Genomic DNA, 25,514 nt, shown 5'->3' with positions numbered 1-25,514 from the left:
CAATTCAGGGATTCTTCTTTCAGCTTCTAGTTGGTCCAGTTGCTCGTTTCATTCTAAACTTGAGATTCCAGTTTCCTATCTGTTCCCAGTTCCTGCCCTGGTTTCTTAACCTTTTCTGCCAGAGCTCCCTAACACCTACATCAGCACTTCTCAGACTTTAATGTGCATGTGAATCCCTGGGAATCTTATTAAAATGCAGATTATGATTCAGAAGGTCTGGAGTGGTGCTTGAGTTCTTGCATTTCTAACAAACTCTATGGTGATACCCAAACTGCTGGCTCAAGGACCATACTCTGGGTATCAAGGGTCCATAGCAGCAGTCTCCTAAATGTGCTTCCTTGCTCACTCTCTCCCTCTGAGGAAGGGAAGGCACAAGGACTGTAATGTTGCCATGACCTCTGGGTCGCACACTGCCTGCATCATGGGTCCCCAGCATAGCAGAGCGATGGAATCGCTTTGGGACCTCATGAAAAATCTCGATTCTTAGGTTCCATCCCTGGAGCTGATTCAGCAGGTCTGGAGTAGGGCCTCAAAAATCGTATTTTTAAGAAGCATTCCAGGCAATCTTGATGAGTTTTTGAAGAACCAGTGTTTTATAGGCTAAAGTTCAACCAAAAATCTTAAATGTAAAATCTTCCCCAGCAGATACAGTCTCCTTTTTCCTCACTTATTACTCCCCTCTAGAGCTTTGTTGCAGACAGACTGTCTCTCAAACAGATCCAAAGCATCCCCTTCTCTTTACTCTGGTACCACCTACAAATTCTACCCACTCTATAATTCATTTATCTTTTCTGTATGTGTTCGTTGTCAGTCTACCAAGAATGCCAGCTGCTGGAGGACACGGTGCCATGCACACAGCCGGTGGGAGGAGCCTCTGCCTCCACTCTCTTTGGTCCTGTCAAGTCCACCCATCCTCCCAAATTCTACCAAGTCACTGTGCTCCAACCCCAAATTTTTAAAAATCTAATTTTCTGGAAGAATGGAAAATGTGACTCTCTTGACTGAAATAGAAATGACATTCCTGCCCTGACACATAAGAAAGGATGCTGAGTCACACTCCAATTCTATTTGAAAACTAGAGTCCCTGAGGATGGGGACTTTGTATTATGTTTGTTCTATGTTATTTTTATAAGTTGAATGCATCTCACGCTCACCATTAAATAAAAAGCTAAGCAAATGTCTAAGTATTTTGGTCATCTGCCGGAAGGTGACACATAATGGTAGGGATGGAAAGGGTCATTATTGCTAATTAGTTGAATTGACATCAAAATTCTTTAATTAGCTTTAAAACATCTTTGCTCCCAGAAAATATTAGGTGTTGAACCTGAATATATCTTCATTCCTAAAACACCATCGGAACAGTCTGTAGTGTTGCGGAACACATAACACTAACACCAGCCTTGAGAAATCATGACTATCAGTATCAGCGTAACTCAGTGTAACTTACATGGGAAGAAACACTAACGGGCTGGTTGGATTTAAGAGGTGAGGCTGATTCAGCGCATGATGTCTAAAGAAATAAAGGGAAACAGTATCCGGGAGTCCTCTTTGTGAGCTAAAAATATGCCCTCTAAACCAAACTTCTTAACAAGAATACAAGATCCAACACAGTCCCATCCAAACCTGCCTCAGGCTGCATTTCACACTGCTCTTTCCCCACCCCCTCTCTTCCAATCTGAATGGTCTTTCTGGACTTGTCACTGTCCCCTGCTCAATGCCATGTGCTTTCCTTTATGTCCCATCCTGGGTGCATACTATTTTCTCTGTTCAGAGGGTTCTGCCAGACACTTAAATTTTAAGATCAAACATCACCTTCGCTGGAGAAAAGTTAGTTACTTTATTCTGGGGAAGGGCTGGAGTCTAAATTGCTGCGACTCTTTTTTCTTTTTTCAGAAGCCAGAGTTTATTTCTATTTAAACAATCCTCAAGGAACTTTCAGAAGGTTAAAAGGCGCAAAGACATCCGGGTGTAATATACTATTATAGCCAGGTTCTGGCTATTGCTGCCTCTGTTTCAAAATCCTCAGGACTACCCTGGGCAGTTCAATGCCTTGCTAATTCTTCTAGTCCAAGAGTGGTGGATTTCTCTGAGTTTTGATATAATTCATACAAGGCTGTCCCTTCAGTAATGATGACAAAAACAATGCCAGAAGCAGTCATTGTCACTGAAAGGCAGAAAGGTAAATGATCAGAGAAAAAAGCCACCACAGCAAGTTCAAGAAGCAGAATTACAAAGCCAGTATAGAACAAACAGAAAAGCATTTGCAGAATCTACGTGAAAACCCTTCTTGCATTATTTGACACCAGGTCCTCTGACTCTGAGCTTGCGTAGCTGGGATCATGGCAGGCCTTATAATAACATGTTCTTTTTCTCAGGCTCTTGCACAGTGCCTGGAAACTGGCAGATGTTCAATAAATGTCTTTCAAGTAAATGGAGGACTTGCTGATTCACCTGTACGATAGGACCTTTTGCCTATTGATCTGAGGTCAATTGTTCTTGTGACATTATTGGGCTTCTTCAAAGCAAAATCACAAAAATAATCTCTTTCAATCACAACAATAATAATAGTTAATAATAGCAGCCGGTGTTAATTGAGCACTTACTATGTTCCAAACACTGCGAAGTCTTAATTTGGATAATTTCATTTAACTTCACAAATTTATCCCCACTTTGCAGATGAGGAGCTTGAAGCTTAAGGCATCAAGTAACTTGCCTAAGTAACTTGACAAGGTAATGAATGAGGGAGCCAGGACTTAAGCACAGAGCCCATGTACTGCACTATTAAGCTATACTGCTAGCAACTCATCAAGGCCACTAGGCATGTGGTTGGTTATTGACTCATTACTGGTGATACTGATCTCCACTGAGAAGCTCTTCCCCTCCAGGCACAAAGCATCAGACTCTCTGCTGCTGGCTGAGAGAATCACAAACCCTTGGATTTATGGAAGGAGCATGGTGGCCACCTCAGTGTTGTAACTTGCCACTGGAAATTTCCATGACAACGTACTTGGAGGCTGTCTTGGTGGGCCCTGGCATGGTGATGAGTGCAAGCTTCTTTATTCCTTATGAATCCTGAAAAACCAAACCTTCTGTGGCAATTCCTGCTAGTAACTGGCTTCTTGTGATGTCCCTGGAAGAGCTGGCTCCACTTAAGTCTTGAAGATTCACCCTTATACATTGTTGCTAAAGGTCTAGGCTCAAGCCTTTCCTGGCATCTATCAACTCTCAGTTATTTCTTTCCACTCCCCAATTCCTCAGTATTCTATCAGTAATTCCTTTCCAGTTCATTTCCCGCTCAGAGCTCAGAAGGAAATTTGCTATAAAATACAGCAAGCATTAATCCAAAAATACAAATAACTGCATTACAGTGATAATTCACAGACTTTTTAGATTCAGGGGGAAAATACCCATTCTTCTGCAAAAGACTACTGATATTTGAGAGTTGGAATACAGCTGGCTTGTGATTTTATTTCTCTCTGGTAAAAGGAATGAGAATGGCTTGGCAAATCTATAGGATAGAGCACATGTGCGTTCTGCTTCTGGTTTTCCCAGATGTCAGGTGCTAAAGTTTAAGGCAGGAGTCCTGTGCCTATTCGTCCTCAGTAACAGTCCCTATTCAGATAGGCAGTGGGGAGGCTGAGCGGGACCACTCACACATGGATGCCCTGTACATGGTGTGCATTTAATTCAGAGACAGACCTCATTTTATAACAACCGTAACATGTCATTCTAATGTATAAGAAAAGATGAGAAAATTGGATGTGAGTCCCAGCTGGATTCAGAGCCTAGTATCGGAAAGACTTTCAGTGCTTTACAGAGTGCAGCAGCACTTGCGAAATACCTACCATTGGTGCTGCGTCTGCAAAGAGAAGCCGAAGTTATCTGCTGAAGCTGTAGATGGAGGAACTGCAGTCGCTGGTCGATTCCCGATTCCCATCTGGGCAGAGCTGGCAACCAGGCAGTGATTGAAGTGTCCAGCAGGGGGCTGGCATTCTCTGTCTGTAAGTAGCCCTGGTTCCTGTTCAGAGCCTCAGCTCAGCAGAGCTGCCGTTTGCTGATGAAGCTGGTGACGTGCAAAGCATTCCTGCCTATAGCATTTGAGGCTTTCTCAGTGCAGTTTTTTCTACCCACTTTAAACCTTCAGGTTCTAAATATCACGGGAAATGCCGAGTGAAAATAGCAGGCCAAAAGTTCTTAGTAAACTGCAGCCAGGGAGACTCAGACTAGAATGGAGGTAGAGTTGATACAGAGTAGGTTCGATTCTAAGCCCTTTTGGGGTTGAATTTTTGTTGCTGTTCTGTTGTTAACTTATTGAATTTAGAGATGTATTGCATTGGTCATGTGAAGACCAGAGCAGCACCAGCATCAAAATAGTGACAGTTTTGAATGCCACAGTATCTGTGTACTCAGAGTATTTTTTATGAAAGAAGATAAAGAACCCAGCATAAATTTTCACCCTCATCTTCACTCAACTGCAAAATCAGAAGTTAAGAAACAGCATCTAAGGGCATTTTTCAGGTGGCAGAGAATCTAGAGGATGGCTCTAAATGACTGTGTGCTTCTGAACTTGGAAGTGGACCATTTCGTGCACTGCAATATCTCTAATCACACTGTGGATCTCCCTATGAAGGACGACTGGTTCCACCCAGGGGTCCTCTATGTCATCCCTGCAATTTATGGGGTCATCATTCTGATAGGCCTCGTTGGCAACATCACCCTGATCAAGATCTTCTGTACCGTGAAGTCCATGAGAAATGTGCCGAACCTGTTCATCTCCAGCCTGGCTTTGGGAGACCTGCTCCTCCTGGTCACCTGTGCCCCCGTGGATGCCAGCAGGTACCTGGCTGACAGATGGCTGTTTGGCAGGATTGGCTGCAAACTGATCCCCTTTATACAGCTTACCTCGGTGGGGGTGTCTGTCTTCACACTCACTGCTCTCTCGGCAGACAGGTAAGTCCCGGAGGAAAGTGACATTCTCTCTCAGAGGGGTAGATGCCTCAGTAAATGAGCTACCATGTTGGGACAAATAGGGCTGTTTGCACAAAGGGAGGTTTTCCTCAAACTCTGATTCCCTTCCCAGCATGTTTCTCTTCTAAGGATTACTTCTTGTGGTTGGCATCTTGGTTTAAGAAAGAAAAGTAAGTGGTTGGCGGGGACAAGAGAGAAAAAGAAAGATCTCGGAGCATAACATTGAGGTGCATTTTCTGGAGACAATTGATTTAACCTTGCCTTTTCCTAACTTCTCCCTCGCCGCAAAATTAATTGGTGAGAGAAAAAAAAAATTACACCTAGTAGAGTTTAAACCCCAGGCAAACGTTTCTTGGAAGCAATTCAGAGTCTTCAGAGAATAGAAAAGTCCCATTGCATTTCTTCTTCAAATGTTCTTTCAGAAAGAACAAAAAGGAGAAAATAAGTGGCATTTCCTTGAAATCCATTTTCTTCAAACAGTTTAACTTTTCTTACAGCTGATTTTGTGTTTGGCTCTCTGTAACTGAATAGTTTGTGTGTTGTTTTTTCTAAGTATTTCTTAAGTGAAATCAGGCATTGTTTGGATTTTTGTTCTTGAGAAAGCTCTATTCAAGGCTGATTTCAAATTTTAATATCTTTATTGATGTACTTCCATATATAGTACCTTTGGGGTTTTTTGGGGGTGAGGAGAGAGTCCAGTATAATGTTTTATTCTGGAAAATCTGCATATTTGTGAACTACATTTCTTATGTAAACATATTGCTGAAAATTTCACATCTATTCATTCTTAAAAATTCATAATTATTCTTGGAGCATTTATCAAGTGTCTATCATGTAAAAAACACTTGCTTGAATTAACCAGTCACGAAGTATCTGCAGGTTGTTCACATGAATTGCTGAACATGTCTTATGTACTCTGAGCTCTAGAACTTGGACATGGGAATGAAGAGACTCCAGACACATCGTAGACCATATGGTCAAATTAAGAAAAAGTGGTACAGTGAACCAGAGACTATAAATTTTTATTTGAAAATCAACTGTATGTTATGGTATTAAAGATACACAGGGATCTGAGAGTGTACTAGGAAAGGCACAGAAGCAGCTCTTGAAAATTTATACTCTGAAGAAAATGTCCCACATTTAAATACATATGGTGCCGGATTCTCACCTTGTAGAGGAACAAACAGTCCCCAGGTGATCTGGCTTTGTGGAGTAATGGACAAATAAAGATAGTGTTATCAGTATTTGTAGGCATGTGTTTATACTTAGCTACCTGAAGTACACTGCACAGCACACACAACTTTTTCACAGACTGAAAAATAAGAGCCCAGGAACGAGGTTTGCATATGGCGCCGACTGGACAGGGTTTCTCAGTTCCTACCACTCATCCCTAGCTTGCTCTAACCTTGAACATGCGCCCACCAGGGACCAACGATGACCACAGACAGTCTTACTGTTGAGCTAGGGCAGGCAAACTGTGGAGCTAGCAGCAGGTCTGTGGCTCATTACTGATGGCCGGGGGCACCTCAGGATGAGGGTCATTTTCTTGATGGGAAGATGAGATTTTGGTTTCTGGATTAATGAGTGCAGTGGTACAGATGGTGTTTCCTATCTTCCTGGGGTGAGATAGGGGTAGGGGAGAGGACAGTGAGGGCATGCAATGGAAAGATGCAGCTGCAGGGAACTCTTCTCTGGAGTTGCAAAGCAGACCAAGTTCACATCAGCAGAAAGGCTCTCTCAAAAGCCAGGGTGCACCATTTGGCAGCTTCGGTTGTGTTCTCAGTAAGTTTATAATTACTGCATGTCTTTCCCAAGTTCAGAAATTACTGTAAGCTTCCATATAACTGACTTTTTGTGTTTTGCTAAGGCTTAAAAAAGCTGATAGATTACCTGAATCATAAGTCATGCCTCTCACCAATTTCAACAAGAATAGGTATTGAGCTAGTTACAATATATGAGACCATACTTATCTACTTATCTCATCTTTAAAAGCTATCGGAGTCTTATAACAACCTCATGAGGTTGGCATGGCAAATACACACACACATACACAATATCTGTATTTTTTCTTCTCAACAAGGTATAATCTATATACAGTTAACTAAACAAGTGTGCACTTCAATATATCTCCACATATTCTATATAACAACATAAGCACCACCAAGACAGAGATATAGAACACTTCCAGCACCCCGGGAGTTTCTTTTATGTCCCTTTCCAGTTAATACCCACCTCCATAGGGAGGTAATCACTATTCTGAGTTTAATTATCATATATTATTTTTGCCAGTTCTTTAATCTCATATAAATGGAGTCATACTTCTTATGCTTATTGTTATGTCTGGGATAGTCATCCATGCTGGTGCACATAGCAATGGCTTATTCTTTTTAATTGTTGTGTAGTATTCCATTGTATCAGTATGCCTCAGTTTATCCATTTTAATACTGATGGACATTGGGTTATTTCCAGTTTGAGGCTGATAATAACCTGCTCTGGATATTCTTTGTCATGCCTGTTGGGGAACATAAGTGTTTCTCTTGAGTATATGCCTGGGAGAGGAATTGCTAGAGCAAAGGGGGCAGGTATTTAGTAAATATTGTCAAAGTTTTCCAAAGTGGTAGTCTGTATCTGACAGATTGGTGAAAGAGTGATCCAGAAGACCCTCTAAACTGGATGGCCATTGCAGTCATTGGCGAGCTTCAAAATATGCAGATCCTTAGCCCCCATCCTAAATTTACTGAATTAAGATGGATGGTAATCATCCATCCCTGCCCCCAGTAAGTTGACCAGCAATGTGAGTACTCATCCTAACCTCTCTTCTGTAGTCCTTCCCTTTCCCAGGTGAACTTGAGTCTTTGTTGATATGAAAATAACATTTTTCTAAAAAAGTGTATACTGTTGGCACTAAAGGGAGACTTCAAGGCAGTCCCAGGAACCAGAATTCTGGGTTTCACACCATTGACCAGTTGCAGATTTGCATTCAAGCCCCTTCACTATTAGTCCCACCCCGCCCTTCTTCCCATCCTTACACAGACTGATGTCCTCACACTCAGTGGTTATACTGACGACTTCCTGGCTCTGCTCCCTTGCTTACGCTGTGTCACATCCACTCTCCAGAATGCTTTCTCCTTTACTAAATAGAAGACTTCTCTGCATCCCATGTGATGTATGGGGGTGGAATGGGTGTCAACAGCCCTACATTTTAGGTTTTATTTTTCTGCCGTTACTACTCATATAAGGGAGTCTGACCAGTCACATAACTCTCTGACCTTAGTTGAATCATCTATAAAATAATAGGGTTGAGCTAGGTTATTTCTAAGGTCCTTCCAAATTTTAAAATATTATAATTTTTTTTCTGTCGTATTGCCTGCCATTCGGAATCTGCCTCAACCCTTCTCCTTAAAGCCCTAAGTTGGACCATTCTAGCCCAAATTTTCTAACCCTCTTCTAAACATGAGGCTCATTATCTGAGACATGAATTATCTTGTGACATCCTTCATCTTGCTGTTTTGAAGTATTTCACTCATTTGTCTTCTTTTAGTCTCTCATATATTCATTGCTTTGACTTTTCAAGCAGATTATTAAGACTGTTGAAGGCACAGATTTCTTATATATTCTTAAGTTTTACAGTGCCTCAGATGGTTTCTTGTACCAAATGGGTGATCAACAAATATTGATTAATTAAAATTATGGTTAAGCATCTGAAAGCATACTCTTCAAAAATATATCACACAGTCACCTCCTTCTAATCTGTTCCTCTCTATTAAGCTCTCATTATTTGGGCAAATGAGAGAAAAGCTGTTCTTTGTGAATCAGTAAATCGATTTGGAGGATAAACAGATGGGTAGATGGATGGACAGATGGTTGGATAGATAGGTGAATGTTTGGGATGGATGGATAGATTTTTTTACATACTAGTCTTTCCTACTAGGTGCCCATCTCTGCACTAGGTGCCTCAAGTATTATGTAAATAGAATTTAAGACCCAAATTGAACCGTTAACAGGAAAAGGGTAAGGAGGGCTTGTGGTTTTTTCCAGAATAATTGTAAAGTATAAAGCTGGATTTAATGTTAACAGCATATAATGTCCAAGTTATATTGTGTCTGCTTTAGTATTATTACTCAGTTTTATTTCTGCTAGAATGGAGCTGACAGAATAAGTCCTAAGGACAGTTCCATTATAAGACAATTAGCAGTTCCATTGTAAAGGGGGGGGGGGGTGGTATAGCACAAGTGGTAGAGTGCCTACTTACCATGCATGAAGTCCTGGGTTCAATCCCTAGTACCTTCCCAAAAAAACAAAAAAACCTAATTACCACCCCCCCCCCCAAAACCAAAGTCCACTGTAAGGTGATCCTTCCCTGATTCCATGGAAAAGATTTTTCTTAAGTTTTCCCCTCCCTTGTGATTTAGAATGTGTAAAGAAACAGGAAAGTATTACATTTATGGAAACTTCTTGAAGTATAGATTCTTTGAATTCATTGCAGGAATTATGAGATAATGTAGTTTTCAACCTTTCCTGACATCTAGAGCTGCATGGTCCAACATGGGAGCCACTAATCACATGTGCTTATTTAAATTTAGATTTAATTTAAATAAAACTAAAAATTCAGTTCCCTAGTCACACCAGCCACATGTCAAGTGCTCAGTGCCATGTGTGATTCTGTCAGACAGCTCAGATACAGAATATCTTCATCATTGCAGAAAGTGCTGTTGGACAGTGCAGCAGAGAGTTCGCTCTGTGTCTTGGGGTCCAAATTTCTTTCCCATGATCCATGTTAGCTGCTCTCTTTCATTGAGGGTATCAGGAATTCCTCAGATAGGCAAGTATCAGATGCATCCCAGCTGCACAGGCTCTTCCTGTCTGTAAAGTATCTTATATTGGAATACACTCAAAGATGAAGAGGGAAGAATACAGGCAACCCAATACAATCACTAGTCACAGGCTTGGGGACTTCAGGCATCTCATTGATGAGGTTTTGAGACTCTCTGTAGGATGCATGTGGGGTTCACTTTCTGGGTCTGCATTATGAACTTCTGTCTGGTCCTTCCATTCTCTTTTGCCAGGCCATCTGCCATCTGCCAGTCTAACTTTTTACTTTCCTATCTCAAAACTCACCAGAACAAACACTGCTCAAGCTAAATTCTTACTGTCTCCCACATGTGCTGCCTGACTTCTCCCCTCTTTGACTTCATTTCCCCTCCCTGATGGCTGGGCTCTTTCCTCCATCTGTCCAAATCCTACCAGTCTCTCAAGCCCTTCTCCTCTCTGAAGCATTTCCAGATCTGCTTTCACTGACTGTTTTCCCCTTCCCAAGATATTTTTGCCTATAAGTTTCATTAAATAGCAAATCTAGCCTACCTTGTACTACTGGGTCCTTTTCATAGATGTGCTTTCCACCTCCTTAATCATGTGGGAAGCTCCATGGGGTCTGCGCCTGCTGCGACACCCAGGCCCACCTTCCATCTAGTAAGATGACCATAACTACAGCTGGGTTGATGTTTGAGCAGTGACAAAATGATAAAGTTCAGCAGCTACAAGTAGAAATCATCTTAAAGTTCGAGCCCATGGAAATGGTGTTCTGAGACTCAGTTTACAACAATGGGGGAGTGGATTCCCCACATATCCAACAAGCAGTTCTCAGAATACCAGCTAGGTGTCTGAGAATTCAACTCATTTCTGACACTGTCAACCCAGAGGTAGCATCGGATCCCACTGGTTGAGAACTCAGTCCTACAAGACTGCATTCCACTCCCCCCACCCCCTTCAGATGCCAGTCACAAACCTATGCTTCTGACCAACTGGCTAAAAATCAGATTCCCACAACCCCATCTCCTCAGGTTCCATTAATTTGCTAGTGCGACTCACAGAACTCAGAAAACCATGTTACTTATTAAATCACTGGTTTATTATAAAAGGTGACAGTGCTTTTATCCTCAGGACAGCCAAATGGAAGAGATACACAGGGCAAGGTATGGGGAAAGGGCACAAAGCTTCCATGTCCTCTCCAGGGGTGCCACTCTCCTCAAATCTCTCCACGTATTCAACTGGGAAGCTCTCCCAACCCTGTGCTTTTGGGTTTTTATGGCAGCTTCATTACATAGTCGTGACTGATTAAACCATTGGCCATTGGCAATTGATTCAACCTCCAGCCCCTCCCCCCTCCCAAAAGGTCTAAGGATGGGACTGGAAGTTCCAACCTTCTAATCACCTGGTAGAGTCTCTTGGTGACCAGCCCCCTTTGAGTGCTTTCCAAAAGTCACTCTATTAACATAACAAAGACACCTGTATCACTCTCCACACACTTAGGCAATTCCAAGGGTTTTAGGAGCTGTGAGCCAGGGACTATGAACAAAGACGAAATACATACAAGAAATAGATGTTTGGTCATCTGAATGACCAAATATACATTTCTAAATGACAGTTTCTCACCTTGTTTGACACAGAGACCAAAAGTAGTGATAGAATTTGGCCTTTTTACCACAAATTCAGGGTAGAGTCAGACTAGGACCTCCAAGTCCCAATTTCTTCAGGGGCTCTGAAAAATTTTCTTCAGAAACCATCAAACAGAGTCTGATTCCATTTCCCTTCTCTGCTCAGTGGGAACTACTGATCCTCAAACCCTGCTGTTCTGAGGGAGGTACCCTGAGTTAATCCAAGTTGGTCCCCTTCCGAGGGGATCATCTCAGTGATTCCAAAGGCTCCTCTAGTGTTCTACAAGCTCAGCTTCACTGATTCCAGGGAGACTGGCCCTTTCTCCCAAGAGAGGACGATTGAATTTCTTGTAAAACATCTTTCCCAGAAAGTCTCTCTGTTGGAGGAGTTTACATGAGCCGCCAGTCCACGACTCCTCTAGAGGGTGATTTTTCTGAAGCACATGCTGCGTCTCTGGAAGGAATCTCAGCTGGTGCCTCCGCACAGTGATGGGTCTGTCCCAGCTGCTGGCGGCCTCTTGGGTGTCAGAGGGCAGGTGCAATTGACGTGGGCTTTCCCAGCAAGACGTTAGAGGGCTGTGGGGAGAAGGGCAGCACCCTCTCACACATTATCTCTTAAAGTGGTAGACTTTTATGTGATTAATTATCATTTCTGGCAACTTAAAATGCATGGAGGTAAAAAAAAAAAAGGCTCATACTTAATCATGCAACAGAGCAGAGACTGAAAGGTCTCCCTGGTGAGTTTTTTTGAACTGTGCTTATCAATACCATCCTTTGAAAATAGACTAAATTTGCATTTTTGCACTTGTAAATCCTCTTGGTGTGTGGTGTTTGCATAAATTCTCTCTTAATTAAAGCACATGTTTTGCAGAATAAAAGAAAAAAGTTTCTTCATTCCTTTTGCTACTTCCCAGTATTAGTTAAAGGGATTTTGTTTATTACAGTCATCTTTGAAATTCTGGTTATTAAGTATTAGATTAGCATTTGATATTTGCTGCTACTTGAAATGATTTGATCTGCCTAGTAACCCCCAACAGGCTGCTGGTTCATTTTACACATTGAATGTCACCTTCTGTAGGAGGACCTCATTGACCACTCAGTCTAAAGGAATGACCAGCACTCTTCTACCATCCAGTTCCTTCTTTCAGGTTGATTGAGGTGTAATTTACATACAGTGTAAACTTTTAGGTGTGCATTTCTATGAATTTTCACAAACTTATACTGTCAGGTAACAACCACAATCAAAATACAGAACAGTCCCCCAGTTCTCTTATGTCCCTTCGTAGTCTATCTCCTTCCTCTACCCAGAAGGGGTTTTTATTTCCTCCACATCCAAACTCTTTAGTTTCTAACCTCCATTACACACTAAGTTAATCTTACAGAAAATAAAGCCCCTGGTAGCCCCTGATCTTTTCCAAAATATCATATGAATAACATCACACAGTCTGTAGTTGTTTGAGTCTGGCTTCTTTCAACTCAAGTTGTTGCATCTATCAGTAGTCTGTTCCTTTTTACTGCTGAGTAGTTGTCCATTGCATGGCTAGACTAGTTTATCTGTTCTTCAGTTAGTGAGTGTTAGGGTTGTTTTCAGTTTTGAGTGATCATGAATCAAGCTGTCATAAACATTCAGTTTTTGTAGAGATGGATGTCTTAATTTCTCTTGGGTAAATATCATCCACTTTTATTTCCTTGAGAATTATTTTGCTCATTTGTTTGTTTATCTGTTTACTGTCTGTCTCCTAACACTAGAATATAAGCTCCAAAAAAAAAAAAAAAAAAAAAAGGAGGCTATGGCATTCATTAGCATATTCTGTGACATTAGGACAGTCCCTAACCTGTGGTACGTGCTTGAGAAGAGTTTGTTGAGTACCTGAATGGATGGATATAAGAAGGAAGGAATAAAGGAAGGAATGAATTCTGGTAGATTCTACTGTCCATGTTGCTGCAAATGGCAGAATTTCATTCTTTTTTATGGCTGAGTAGTATTCCATTGTACAAATATACCACATCTTCTTTATCTACTCATCTGTCTATGGACGCTTAGGTTGCTTCCAAATCTTGGCTATTGTAAATATTGCTGCTATGAATATTGGGGTGCATGTGTCTTTTTGAACTAGTAGTTTTGTTTTTTTCTTTTTTTGGATATATACTCAGGAGTGGAATTGCTGGGTCATATGGTAGTTCTGTTTTTAGTTTTTCAAGAAACCTCCCTACTGTTTTCCACAGTGGCTGCACCAAATTACATTCCCACCAAAAGTGTACAAGGGTTCCCTTTTCTCCACGTCCTCGCATTTGTGTTCTTTCTGATGACGGCCATTCTAAAAGGTGTGAGATGATATCTCATCGTGGTTTTGCTTTACATTTCCCTGATGTTTAGCAATGTTGAGCATCTTTTCATGTGCCTTTTGGGTGATATCTTTTTATATAGAGAAATGAGAAAGATAACACAGTCTTCTAGCATGGTTGATTCAAATTGACTTATTACTAATGAGAGGTTTGAAAAGTTTCTCTCAGCTTCATAACTCATTATTGGTAATGTCATATAAATGTTTAGGGCTATTATCAAATGTTGAGGATTATCTGAGAAAGCCACTATCAAGTTTCTTTCCTATACTAGCTGTAAAATTTCACAGCATTTCAAGTTTTCTTGTACCTTGAGTAATCTTAAATACTCATTTAATTGATGATGCCCATTAACCTTTCTACCATGAATGTCTTTGCATTATGAGTTTTAAGTTAACTTCATCAATGCTGGTATTTTGTGGGTATGCATAATATGAGTGACTTCACACAAACGTATTTGCTATTTGTAATTTGGCAACAGATTTCTGCCCTATAAACACAGACACTCTGATAAACTTGATTTTGCTGATATAGTTGGGTTTAAACTGACCATTTTATTATTCATTTTTTGTTGGTCTTACCTGTTTCATAATCCCTTTTCTCTCCCTTCTTGCCATCTTTTAAATAAATTAAACATTTTAATGATTCTATCCTCCCCCAGGGCCCCAGGATGAATTTGTTAGTTATACAAACTCTTAATATTTTTTAGGGGCTACCCTAGTGTTTACAACACATACCTTTGACTTAATAAATTTTACTGTAAATTAGAACTTTCCCACTTCCCAGACAAGGGTAATAGGACACTTTAACTTCATTCTAATTCCCTCCTGTATTTTTTTTTTTTTTGGTTATTGTTCCATATTTCAATTCTCTCCATGTTTTAAAACCCTCAAGACGTAATGTTAATTGTTTTTACATATACTTACATTTACTTACATATCTACCTTTAGATTTATTTCTGTATTCACCTTTTCTTGCTCTCCATTCCTTCCTGCATGTCTGTGACATCATCTGAGATCATTTTACTTCTGCCCAGAGACTGCCCTTCAGTGTTTCACTTCATGTAAGTCTAATAGGGATACATTTTCTGGTTTCATTTGTCTTTATTTGATGTAATTTGGGGAGGATATCATCACTGGGCATAGAATTCTTATCTTTCCCACTTTGCAGTTGCCATTCCACTGTGAAGTCAGATAGTTTCATTGTAGCTCCTTTAAAATTATTGATTTTTTTTCCTCTTTGACTGATTTTAAGATGTTTCTCTTTATCTTTGGTTTTCAGCAGCATTATTATGAAGCACTTAGTGTGGTTTTCTTTGTATTCTTCCTGCTTGAGATTCATAGCTTTTTTCTTAAATCTGTGACTTGAAGATTTTAGCCACATTTGGAAAGTTCTCAGCCATTACAACTTCAAAGATTGCTTCTGTCCCATTCTCTTTTTTCCTCTCCTTCTTTATGCTGTGTACATATAAATAGAATAACTACAGGTTAACTTAAAGCTTTTCAAGTTTTTTTCCCCTTTTGGTTGTTTTTGCTTTTATTGAGGCAGGCAGTTTTATACTTGGGTCAGGCCTCTGTGACCGGAAACTATTTTAAACGCAATTTCATTTCACCATTTCACCGATACATTTCTATTACCTTTCTGTATTTTCCATTTGTTTTTCTCACAGTACTTCAGTCTGGCCATTTTTCAGCTCATGAATCCTTTCTTCAGCTGTGTCTAGTCTGCTTCTGAAGCTTCAATTTAATTCTTAATTTCAGTTATTGGATATTGCAATTCTTGAATTTCTATTTAGTTTTATTTTATCACCTAATTTCTTGAATTAGTCCTAATATATTATAAACTCCCTCTTGGGTAACTCTAACATGTGGAATCTCTAGAAGTCTGTTTCATTTATATATTTCCTCTCTTGTTTTTTGGTCATTTTGTTTTGTCTCCTGGTATACAAAGCAATTTTAGTTTGACTACCTGATTTTGTGTATGAAGAATTATAGATAATTTGGGGCTCTGGATGGTATTATCTTCCACAAAAGATTAGCTTTTGCTTCTTCCGGGCAGGTAGGAGGTGGCAGTGCATCTGACCGAAACAGGGATTGAGCAGATTGGAGGCTGGGCTTTGGTCTTTGTGAGAATTGGTCTGTTTCCGGTTCACCTGTACTGCTAGAGTGTACCCCTTTGGGCATCTTAACTGTAAGCCTGGGGGGGGGGGTTACCTGGACACCTCTCTTTGGTGGGCCCTGAACTCCATTTATTATTCCTCTTCATCCTGAAACTGCTAGTAGCTCTTCTCAGCTCTCATTTTCTCTGCTACTGCTTGAAATTTGGTAAATGCTGTAAGGGGGAAAGTGATGCTGAATAACAGCTTCATCTCTTTGTGCTTCCCTTCTCCCTAGGATTTTGGTCCCTCAAGTCCTTACTGCCTTGGTATTTCTCTGATGTTTTGGAAGAGATTGTCTACCTTTTCATTTCAGAAGAGTAGGTCAGCATCAGGCTAGGTTGTCATGATCAGAAGTGGAGAATCCTGTACCACCTCTTCTTAAAGACCTGATCTGCTGTCCCCGAAGCTATCCACATACCAGTTCCTCTAGAGAGGAGTACCCAACTACCTAGTCAGATGTGGGGAATCAGCGTTTAGAGTCTCAAATTAAATCAGCAATTTAGATTCAGAGAAATGAGCTCTGGCTAACCTTAAAGTGAGTAAGTCAGGAATCTCAGCTGAGGCCTGCAGCAGTGGACACTGCCAAGTATCATAGGTACATCAAAGCCTCTGGGATCTTTCAACTTGGCCAGGACTCTTAGCCCCAATAAGCAGGAGCTAGAGCCAATATTTAGTTACGCAGTGATTGATAACAGCTGAAATTTCATGGGACCAGCAGGGCCAAAAAGGTTGCTAAGGTACACTTCTTTAAATTTCACTTCTTTATTACTTTTTCTTTTTTTGTCTTGTATTCAGACCAGTTGGCCAGTGGTGATGGCTAAAGGTTACATGGGAAAGAAATAGGGGGAAAATGCGAAACGCAGCAAATAAAGGAATTTATTTCCAATGTGAGAAGAATTTACTGTGACAATAATATGTCCGTGTGACTCACTTATTTCTATGTTGTCTACATATAAATAGAATAATTAAAGATCAACTTAAAGCTTTTCAAGGTTTCTTTTTTCTGTTTGGTGGTGGTGCTTTTTATTGTCAGGCAGTTTCATACTAGGGTCAGGCCTCTGTTATGAGAACTATTTTAAACACAATTTTAAAAAATATAAAATTATGTAAAAACAAAATTACGGTGGTTTCTCTGTGAGAACATATGGGAAATGCATGTTTCTTTTAAAATAAATGGTGATCAAGACAGATTGTTAAGAATTTCATCATTTTCTTTTCCCCTACCACTTTAAATGATTGGAAACATCACAGAAGAGCAGAAAAAACAGAATTTGATCTTTTCTTTCCTAGATTGTCAACAGAAGTGAAATTGAAGGTTAAAATGAAGGCTTCAGGAATACATACATATACTACAGGATGAAGATAAATGTAGTCAGTATTTATTTTCAAGCATGTTTCACTTGTGCTTTAAAAAAGCCTGTGAATCTGAAGTCTATAGACTTGGATTCAGAGACAGAGGTTCTAGTCTTGGTTCTCAGCTAACTGGCTGTGGGTCCCGTATGGGCACTAGTTTCCTCTTCTTCAAGTTAAGGAAATGGGACTTGAGTTTTATATTCCGTAGTTAGATATAAAGTAGGTTTCTAATCAAACATGTACTCACGTGTCTGTACCATGATGACAGCGCTTCATCTGTTCTGAGTGCTCCACCAAGGGGAATAGACATATGTCAGTATCATTCTCTTGTTCTTTAAGGGCTTTACTTGAGTATATCTCATTTCCTCAACTAGATTTTAAATCCTTTGTGGCCTGGGGCTTTTATATCCATAGCGCCAAGCATAGCCTGAGATACTAAATTAGTATTTTAATGTGCTGATAAGTTGACTTAGCATCCTGAGCCATGAGGGTTTAATATTGGAAGACCAGCAGCAGAGGTTAGTGGCCTGTTCTCTTCATTATCACAAATTAGTGAGTCTAACAGGCGGTGCTATGTGAAGTGGAAGACGGGCTTTCCTCTGTCTAAAGAAGGAACCAACAGCTTCGGTGTGGACAGGGAGAAAACAAGAGAAATGGGAGCCCTGGTCATACATTCAGTGCACATAGGACAGGGGCCAGGAAACCTTTTCTGTAAAGGGCCGTATAGTGAACATTTTCCTCTTTGTGGGCCGTACGGTCCTTGTTGCAACCACTCAGCTCTGCCATTATAGCAGAAGAGTAGTCATAGACATGATGTAAGTGAATGGTCATGGCTGTATCACAGTAAAATCTTATATATGGACACTGAAATGTGAATTTCATGATGGTAATTTTCATGTCATGAAATCTTTTGATTTTTTTCCCCAGCCATTTAAAATGTCAAAACCACTCTTAGCTCGTGGGCCATATGAAAACAGGCAGAAGGTCATGTGTGGCCAGTGGGCCTTAGTTTGCTGTCCCTGATACAGAAGCCTGTGTACACTTGCTGAGGTGGTCATTTAGCAGAGAGAGTTCCCTATTTAAACAGAGTGGGACGTAGGGGAATCCATGACCCATGTCCAGTTAGCCAGGACAGACTTCCTAGGTGATATCATAAAAATACAGGTCATATGGCTGTGTGATGCTTTCTGGTATGAGGCATCATCATATCAGGCACATTAGCTTTGGGATCATCAAAAAACTGAGTCAAGCCAACATCTTTAAGCCACATGTCTTTTCCAGCATGCCTTGGGTCCTCTGTGACACTAACAGTTGTTTAAATGAAGAAAATGAAACTTTTAAATCCAGGCTTAGCTGGATTCCAGCTCCCATGGGAGGTGGGCATGGGGACAGAGCCTTCCTGTTGGGGAAGTAAAGATAGAAACAGATGATGTGCTTCTCACTACCTTCTCTAATGTTCCACCATCAGGCACGGTGCTGCCTCCTCTAAGCTCTTTTCATGATAGGCTCATGTAAGCAAGTCACTTAAAAATTGTTAAAAAGAGGAATTGTGCTCAGGGAGAATCATTTCCTCAGTACCCCCAGGGATTCTTCTGGGCTTGAAATGGTTAGAGAAGTAGGAAGTATTTGGGTTACAGGAGATCTCCTGGGAAAAGCCTAATAAGATTGGTGTCCAGAGTGATTTGGGGCAGGCAAGTGGACTTAAGAGGAGGGTTTGGCTAGAAGCATGTCAGCAGGGATGTAGGTTATTTTGAGCATCATGAACCCATTTCCTTGTCTGAAAGTAAGACATTACAGGCCAGACAAATTGGGTGCACAGTTCTAGATTTTTAGTTTTCATTATATATTTATTCAAAAAATAGAATAGGCATAAAATGAACAAGACATGGACTCAACCCTTAAGAAACTCATAGTCCTGTGATGCAGGGTGCATGAGCCTTTTTAATTTCCAGGATGGAATGAGAGAAGATGTCACTGAGTGTCCAGGGCTTATGCTGCTTTTGACCTCTTCTGTACCTAGTACAGGGCCATGCAAAAGTAGGTGCTTAAGACATGCTTTTGATTATTAAAAGTGCTAGTTTTTGAAGAGTGAAGATGTTTCATTTCATTTAGACAGGATGTATTGCACTGGAGCTAATCCCAGGAGGGATCTGTGAAAGCAGGGTTGTTACCCTCTAGTGACTAGAGGGGCTCCTTAGAGCTGAATGGACATGGTGCCCAGAGAAGCCAGCTGGCATCTGCAGAGCGCCCCCTGCTGGTTAGAGGGGTCACAGGCATCCTGAGGCAGATGCTCTTAGGCTATAGATCCTCAAAAAAGATACAAAATTGTATGCTCTGGATTCTGTATAAAAGACAAAGAAATATAGGAAGGAAATACATCAAAACATCACATGTAAGGTTTATGGATGATTTCTTCTTCTTCTAAGAATTCTCTGTCTAAATTTCTACAATGAGCTGTTAATTAAATTTTTCAACTGAAAAAAGTCATTCAAATGAACTAACTGCCTCTAGACTGCCTTCCTGGAGGACGTCTTTGCTGACTCTAAGCAAACTTTTCCAGTTGGTTCTGAAGATACCCCCAAAGTTTCAGGATGACAAACTTACAAACTCCCTCCCTCCTTCTTCCTTCCTTTCCTTCTTTCTTAATTTTATTGTGGCAATATGTACATAACATAAAATTTACCATTTTAATCATTTTAAAGTTCACAGCTCAGTGATCTTAAGTACATTCATGTTGTTGTGCACTTATCACCACCATCCATCTCCAGAATTTTTTCATCTTCCTAATCTGAAACTCCATACTCAAACAATAGCTCTCCTTTCTTTCATTTTATTTTTTCTCTTTCTTTTTTTCTGTCTTTCATTTATTATGTTTTTGAGGTTCACATTTAATAAAGAACTGTTCATAGTGAGGGTAAATTCAAAAGCATTGAATTTGATTGATAAGATGTCTGAGTTTGAGCCCTGAGTCTTCTAATTGTCAACTGTGTGACTTTGAGCAAATTACTCTACAGGCCTCACTTTTCTAATCTGTAAAAAGGGAATAAGTGTATTTACTTTTAATATTTCATAGGAGTGTTGTAATTTTTATAATGGTAAACTAATGTGTTTTATAATGGTGAAAAAATACATTGACTTCTTTATGAGCTGTTAGAATTTCCAGTCAAAAGAGTGAGTGTACCATTAACATGATTGTTGTTTATGTTTATAAGGGAGCCAAGAGGGCTCCCTTTCAACCAGTTGATGTTCTAGTGGACAGTCACTTGAAACGTGTTGGGAGCTGTACCAGGCACACAAGAAGTGTGAAGAAATTTTTGTTAAATAAAAATTAAAAAAATAAAAAGAAACTGAGACAGCATGCTTATACACAAATAGCTAATTGTGGAAGTGGGAGTAGAACACAGTGTGGCTCCAAGTCTTCATCCAGTCCCTCTCTCTCCCTGTCCTGGGCTACTTCACCACTGGCGTTACCTCCCTGACATGGCCAGGATCAACCCCCGGGCGAGGAGACTCAATAAGCCACACAGTTGGGTCACCATTTCCCCATGTGTAAAACCTCTCACAAAAGATTATTTAAATATGGTGGTGTTAAATTGTTATAATTAGACACAATGATTCATATGCCATGGTGGTATTTTTGAGCTGTCATGATTTTTATTTTGAAAAAAAAAAAATAATGCATTTTATTGAGATAATTTAGGAATTTAGAATTTCTATTTTTATCCCCAATAATTTGAAATATGTTTAAAAACTGAAATTGTCTCATTTTCTATATATATGTTTGGTAAATTGACTGGACCAGGAGAAGAACATAGTGGATGCTGTTGGTGGACCCTGGAGGTCACTTGCAGACCTGGACTTTCTGTATTTCTCTGGCCGAGGGTGATCCTGGCCAAGGGGAGGTTTGGGGCAGGCTGGAGTGCCCCATTAACACCACAGGACAGTTTTCAACCAACGAGGGATGGGAGTTGGTGGGTAAAAACCCCAGCCTCTTCACCCATTGGTGGCAAGTTCCAGAATGTGCTCACCACAGTCTCTCAGGGGGTCCGCAGCAGGCCTGTGCTCCAGGTGCCCTGCATGGTCCCCTTCTATCCCCTCCCTGCCCCACTTCCCCACTCCCTCGCTGTGCTTCCAGAGAGCCCCTCCCAAATAAAATACATGCACCTAAATCCTTGTCTCAAGGTCTTTCTGGAGGTGAATGACAATTTATATAGATAATTTATGACTCAGAGTCTATTATACCCTCCACCCTAGAGTATAGGTGATTTTTTTTTCTGTCTTTGTGATTTTTCCCCATTCTCTGTGTATCTTCTATGCCATGCAGTAGAGTAAATGCAGACTGTGTCTAACTTCAATTTGCAGATGGGATTTATAAGTGTTCTTCAAACTTTCTGGCTCATAAATAGCTGAAAAAGTCTAACAAGTTATAAATATATGTTCCTCCCTCCATAACATTTTTGAGGAATGGCCTACAAACAACTTGTGCCAGGATGTTTGCACATCTACTGAAATTTACCTGGGTTACTGCTTTCCTTTGTCATTGTAAACATACCCACTGGCAACTGTAATATTTCATCTTGCTTATACCCCTTCTGACGGGCTCCCTTACAAGATTAGTGCTGAGCTTTGGAATTAGATCATCCTGCTGAAACCCATTTTGGGCCCAGGGGTCAATAGTTGCTCAACTCTTTCTGCCAAAGCACCGTCAGATGTCCACCAGTTGCTTGCATTTCTCTTCCCATTTTATACGTCAGCTTCTACATCCCTTATATCCCAGAACCAGTACCTGTACTTCTGAAACCCTCCCCGCATCAATGACTCTTTCTCTAGCCTCCTTCCAGCCTTTGGTTTTTAGTCCTTCCCTGGTTGGTGCCTTTTTGCCTCTGCTCCAGGGTCTCACTCAGATGGCCTTTTTAGGCCCTGAGGCCTCTGAATATATGAAAGAGCCCAGACTTCACTCTAGGCCTCAGGCCACGAAGAACCTCAGGATGTGTATATAGGGGTGAAAAGGCAGGAGATTAGGTATAACAGACTCAAGGGAGAACAAGAATTTTGGGTCTGCCCAGAAATACACTACTTTCAACATGGCTGCAGCAGGTGGGGAGCAGACATTCTGATCATTTCTTTGGTTTTCTCCCTTAATTCCAATACCAGTGAAGGGGAGCAGAATTTGCCACCTCAAAATGTGCCTCTTTGGCCCAAGGATTATTTTAAGCTGCTTATTTTTAAGAGAGCAGACAGAGGCGAAGATCTAAAAACTGAGTAGCAGTTACCCTCCTATGAGAGACGTTTACATTTATAAGGAAAATCTCCATTTGTAACGGTGTCTCCCTCTTGGTATCAGATTGCCTGGTCAACCACAGGACCATCATGATAGGAAACAGCAGGGCCTAGGAGTGTAGACTTAGGGGACAGCCCCTGCCTGGGCTCAAATCTTGTCTCCAATGCTTAGCACTGATGGCCTGGGAAAAGTTACTTTGCCTCAGTTCCATTATCTGTAAAAGAGCAATAATATTAGTACCTGCCCCATAGAATTGTTGTGAGGATAAAAAGTGACAATTTAAACAAGACTCATAGCATAGTTACCTGATCCATAGAAAGTCTCAGTAAGTTTTAGCATTATTATTGTTGTTGTTCTTAACAGACTCAATCTAACTGAAACCCAGATATAGAATGGTCTTATTCCTCTGCAATCTGTTACAAGAAAAAAATTCCCACATGGTAGTTGTAAAGTAAGCCTTTGAAGAAAGTAAATATGTACAGGTCTAACTGTCAGCAGCCCTTGCCCCCCAGATGTCTCCTCCATCTGCTGGAGAAATAAACAAAAATGCCTTTATTGGGAAACAGAGCCTTTCTTCCATAATCAGAGGTAGGACTCTCATAAGGAAGGTGATCTCATTGACTTCAGTCCATACTAAAGAATGGCTGATATGCACTCCCCTCCTCAAAGAAGGGTTTGATCTCAGGGAGGCAGTGGGCTTCTATGGGAAGAGAACACCATGGAGGGGAAATTTTGATTCACAAAAAGGTGACTTCAGGACTTTCCTCAGGGGTGGTCCTGGGTGGATCCATGATCTATATCTTAATCTCTCTGAAGAAACTGAGAAAAAGAAAAGGCATGATTACACTTCGTAAGGTGGATCTAGATCCTCTGCCCTGGGTTTAAAGCTTGCTTCCTCCGGAGACAGGTCTTCGTTGCAGATCCTTAGAAAGCCCCCTGAAACCTTTGCTAAATTTTCTGGAAAGTGTGTTCTGGGACACTGGACCCCAAAGTGGGGTTCATGTCTACTTATATTGATTTTTATTTAAAAAGAAGGATGAACTAAAAGTTAATACTATGTAGTATCCAAATTGAAGCTCTCCCTGTCACTGAGTCCACGTCAGACGATCCCTTGTCGTCCGTAGTTCAGGCAGCAGAAGTAGGGGTCCCACCATGTACAGGTATCAACAGTGACCTTACTCTTCCCTGCACTTTCAGAAGATGGAGAGGCATTGCATACTGACGCATGCTTGTGCATAATTAACCTCCCCAAATGGACAAGTGGCTTAAAAATATTCCTGCCAAAACAAACCAGAGCAAAACCAACCCCCACAGACTGTAGGTGATATAAAAATTGTGAGTTCAAGAGACCAATCTGAACATAACAGAGAAGACAATTCCCTCATTCTTGGTAGAGGCGCTAATCAGATATGACTCATGCAGTCACACTATAGTTATAATAAAGTTTTCCAATGACAAAAGGGTATACTGTTAATAAAATATATAACATATTATTTTAAAATTATTTTACTGTTAGTTCATCTTTTTAAAATTCTGTATTTTAGTGTATGTTTCCCCCCAACCTGTTTATAAACTCCTGTATAATACCCACCCACATTCCACAATTAACATTTCCTAGACTTTGTTCTCACTTTCTAGTGTGTATGTGTGTGTGTGTGTTTTGTTTTATTTTGCTGAACTCTGGAAAGTAAGGTCCAAACATCCTGAACTTTCACTCCTAAGTATATCACTGTGTATTTCCTAAGGACAAGGACACTCTTCTACATAACCCAATGCCATTAGCATACTTAGTGAATTTAACAATAATTCCTTAGTACCATCTAATATGTAACCCATAATCAAATTTCCCCCATGGTCCCAAAAATATCTTTTGTAGCTTTTCTTTTTCCTAAATCCAGGATCAAATCAAGGTGTATACATTGCATTCACTTGTTATATCTTTCTTTTTTTTTCCAGTTGTTTTGAGGTATAATTGACACATAACATTATATAAGTTTAGGGTATAGAACATAATGCTTTGACATATGTAAATACTGTGAAAAAGACTACTTGTTATATTTGTTTAATCTCTTTTAAGGTAGAATAGTAGCTCCCCTACATTCTTCTGAAAAAACAGTGTTGACTGTTTTGATGAATCCAAACCAGTTATCTTGTAGAATGTGCCAGAATTGGATTTGTCTGATTGTTTCCTCCTAGTTAGATTCAAGTGAAAAATTGGGAACAAGAATACTGCTTAGGCAATGTTATGTCTTCCCGTTGCTCTGCATCAGGAAGCACATGATTGCAGATTGTCCTGCTACTGGTGATGCTAAGTTTGATCAGGGCTGCTTTACAAATTTCCTGGGCCCTTTGCACTTTTACCTTCATGGGATCCCTTATCCATAAAAAATACTAAAAATCATATTTTATAATTGTATTGGCACAATTATAAATATAATCCAAGATGCATTATATTCATTTTTTTCTTCTGATTTTAAAAGAAATTAAAACATTTTCCTGAGCCTCTAAAGGTATCATGGGCCCCAGACCTTGTGCCTGCTTGGCCTTATGAAGTTCGCTGTGGGGTTTGACCACTTGATTAGAGAGAGGGGTGACCTCTGGATCTCCCCAACATAAAGGTACATTTTCCCTTTGTAATTAGATAGTAATCCGTGGGGAGACTCTTTGAGACTGTGAATATCTTGTTCCCCTAAAGCCTCTCCCTCTGGTTTTATCATTTTTGCCTGAATCAGTTATTACATTGAAGGTTGCAGGAATTACCTCCTGTCCAGGAGTGAGAATACTTAGGTGCAAAGAGTCCATGATTTATCTAAGATCATAAAGCTAGTATGTAGAATCACCATTAGGAACTAGATCTCTCTGCTCCCAAGTTCACAGTAGAGCCCAGAGGAAACTGGAGTATATTAAGAAGGAGTGAAAAAGAACATTGTAGTTATTTGGCCCAGAGAGAAGAACAGAAAGGCATGACTAATCTGTT

At 40.4% G+C, this 25,514-nt stretch overlaps 1 protein-coding gene across 5 annotated transcripts in view; it reads left to right on the top strand.

Annotated features, from left to right (window-relative positions):
- Nucleotides 1-4,164: 4,164 nt before the first annotated feature.
- Nucleotides 4,165-25,514, top strand: part of GRPR (gastrin releasing peptide receptor) — a 169,761-nt gene continuing 148,411 nt past the window's right edge. For all 5 annotated transcript variants that reach the window (XM_064483381.1, XM_064483382.1, XM_064483383.1 and 2 more), the window contains exon 1: nt 4,165-4,950. In XM_064483381.1, the coding sequence (XP_064339451.1) occupies nt 4,538-4,950 (413 nt within the window). In that variant the 5' untranslated portion in view covers nt 4,165-4,537. The remainder of the gene's footprint in view (nt 4,951-25,514) is intronic.

The sequence above is a fragment of the Camelus dromedarius genome, chromosome X (assembly GCF_036321535.1).
Source record: "Camelus dromedarius isolate mCamDro1 chromosome X, mCamDro1.pat, whole genome shotgun sequence".
Taxonomy (NCBI): Eukaryota; Metazoa; Chordata; class Mammalia; order Artiodactyla; family Camelidae; genus Camelus; species Camelus dromedarius.
This window is presented reverse-complemented; position numbering and strand designations above follow the sequence as displayed.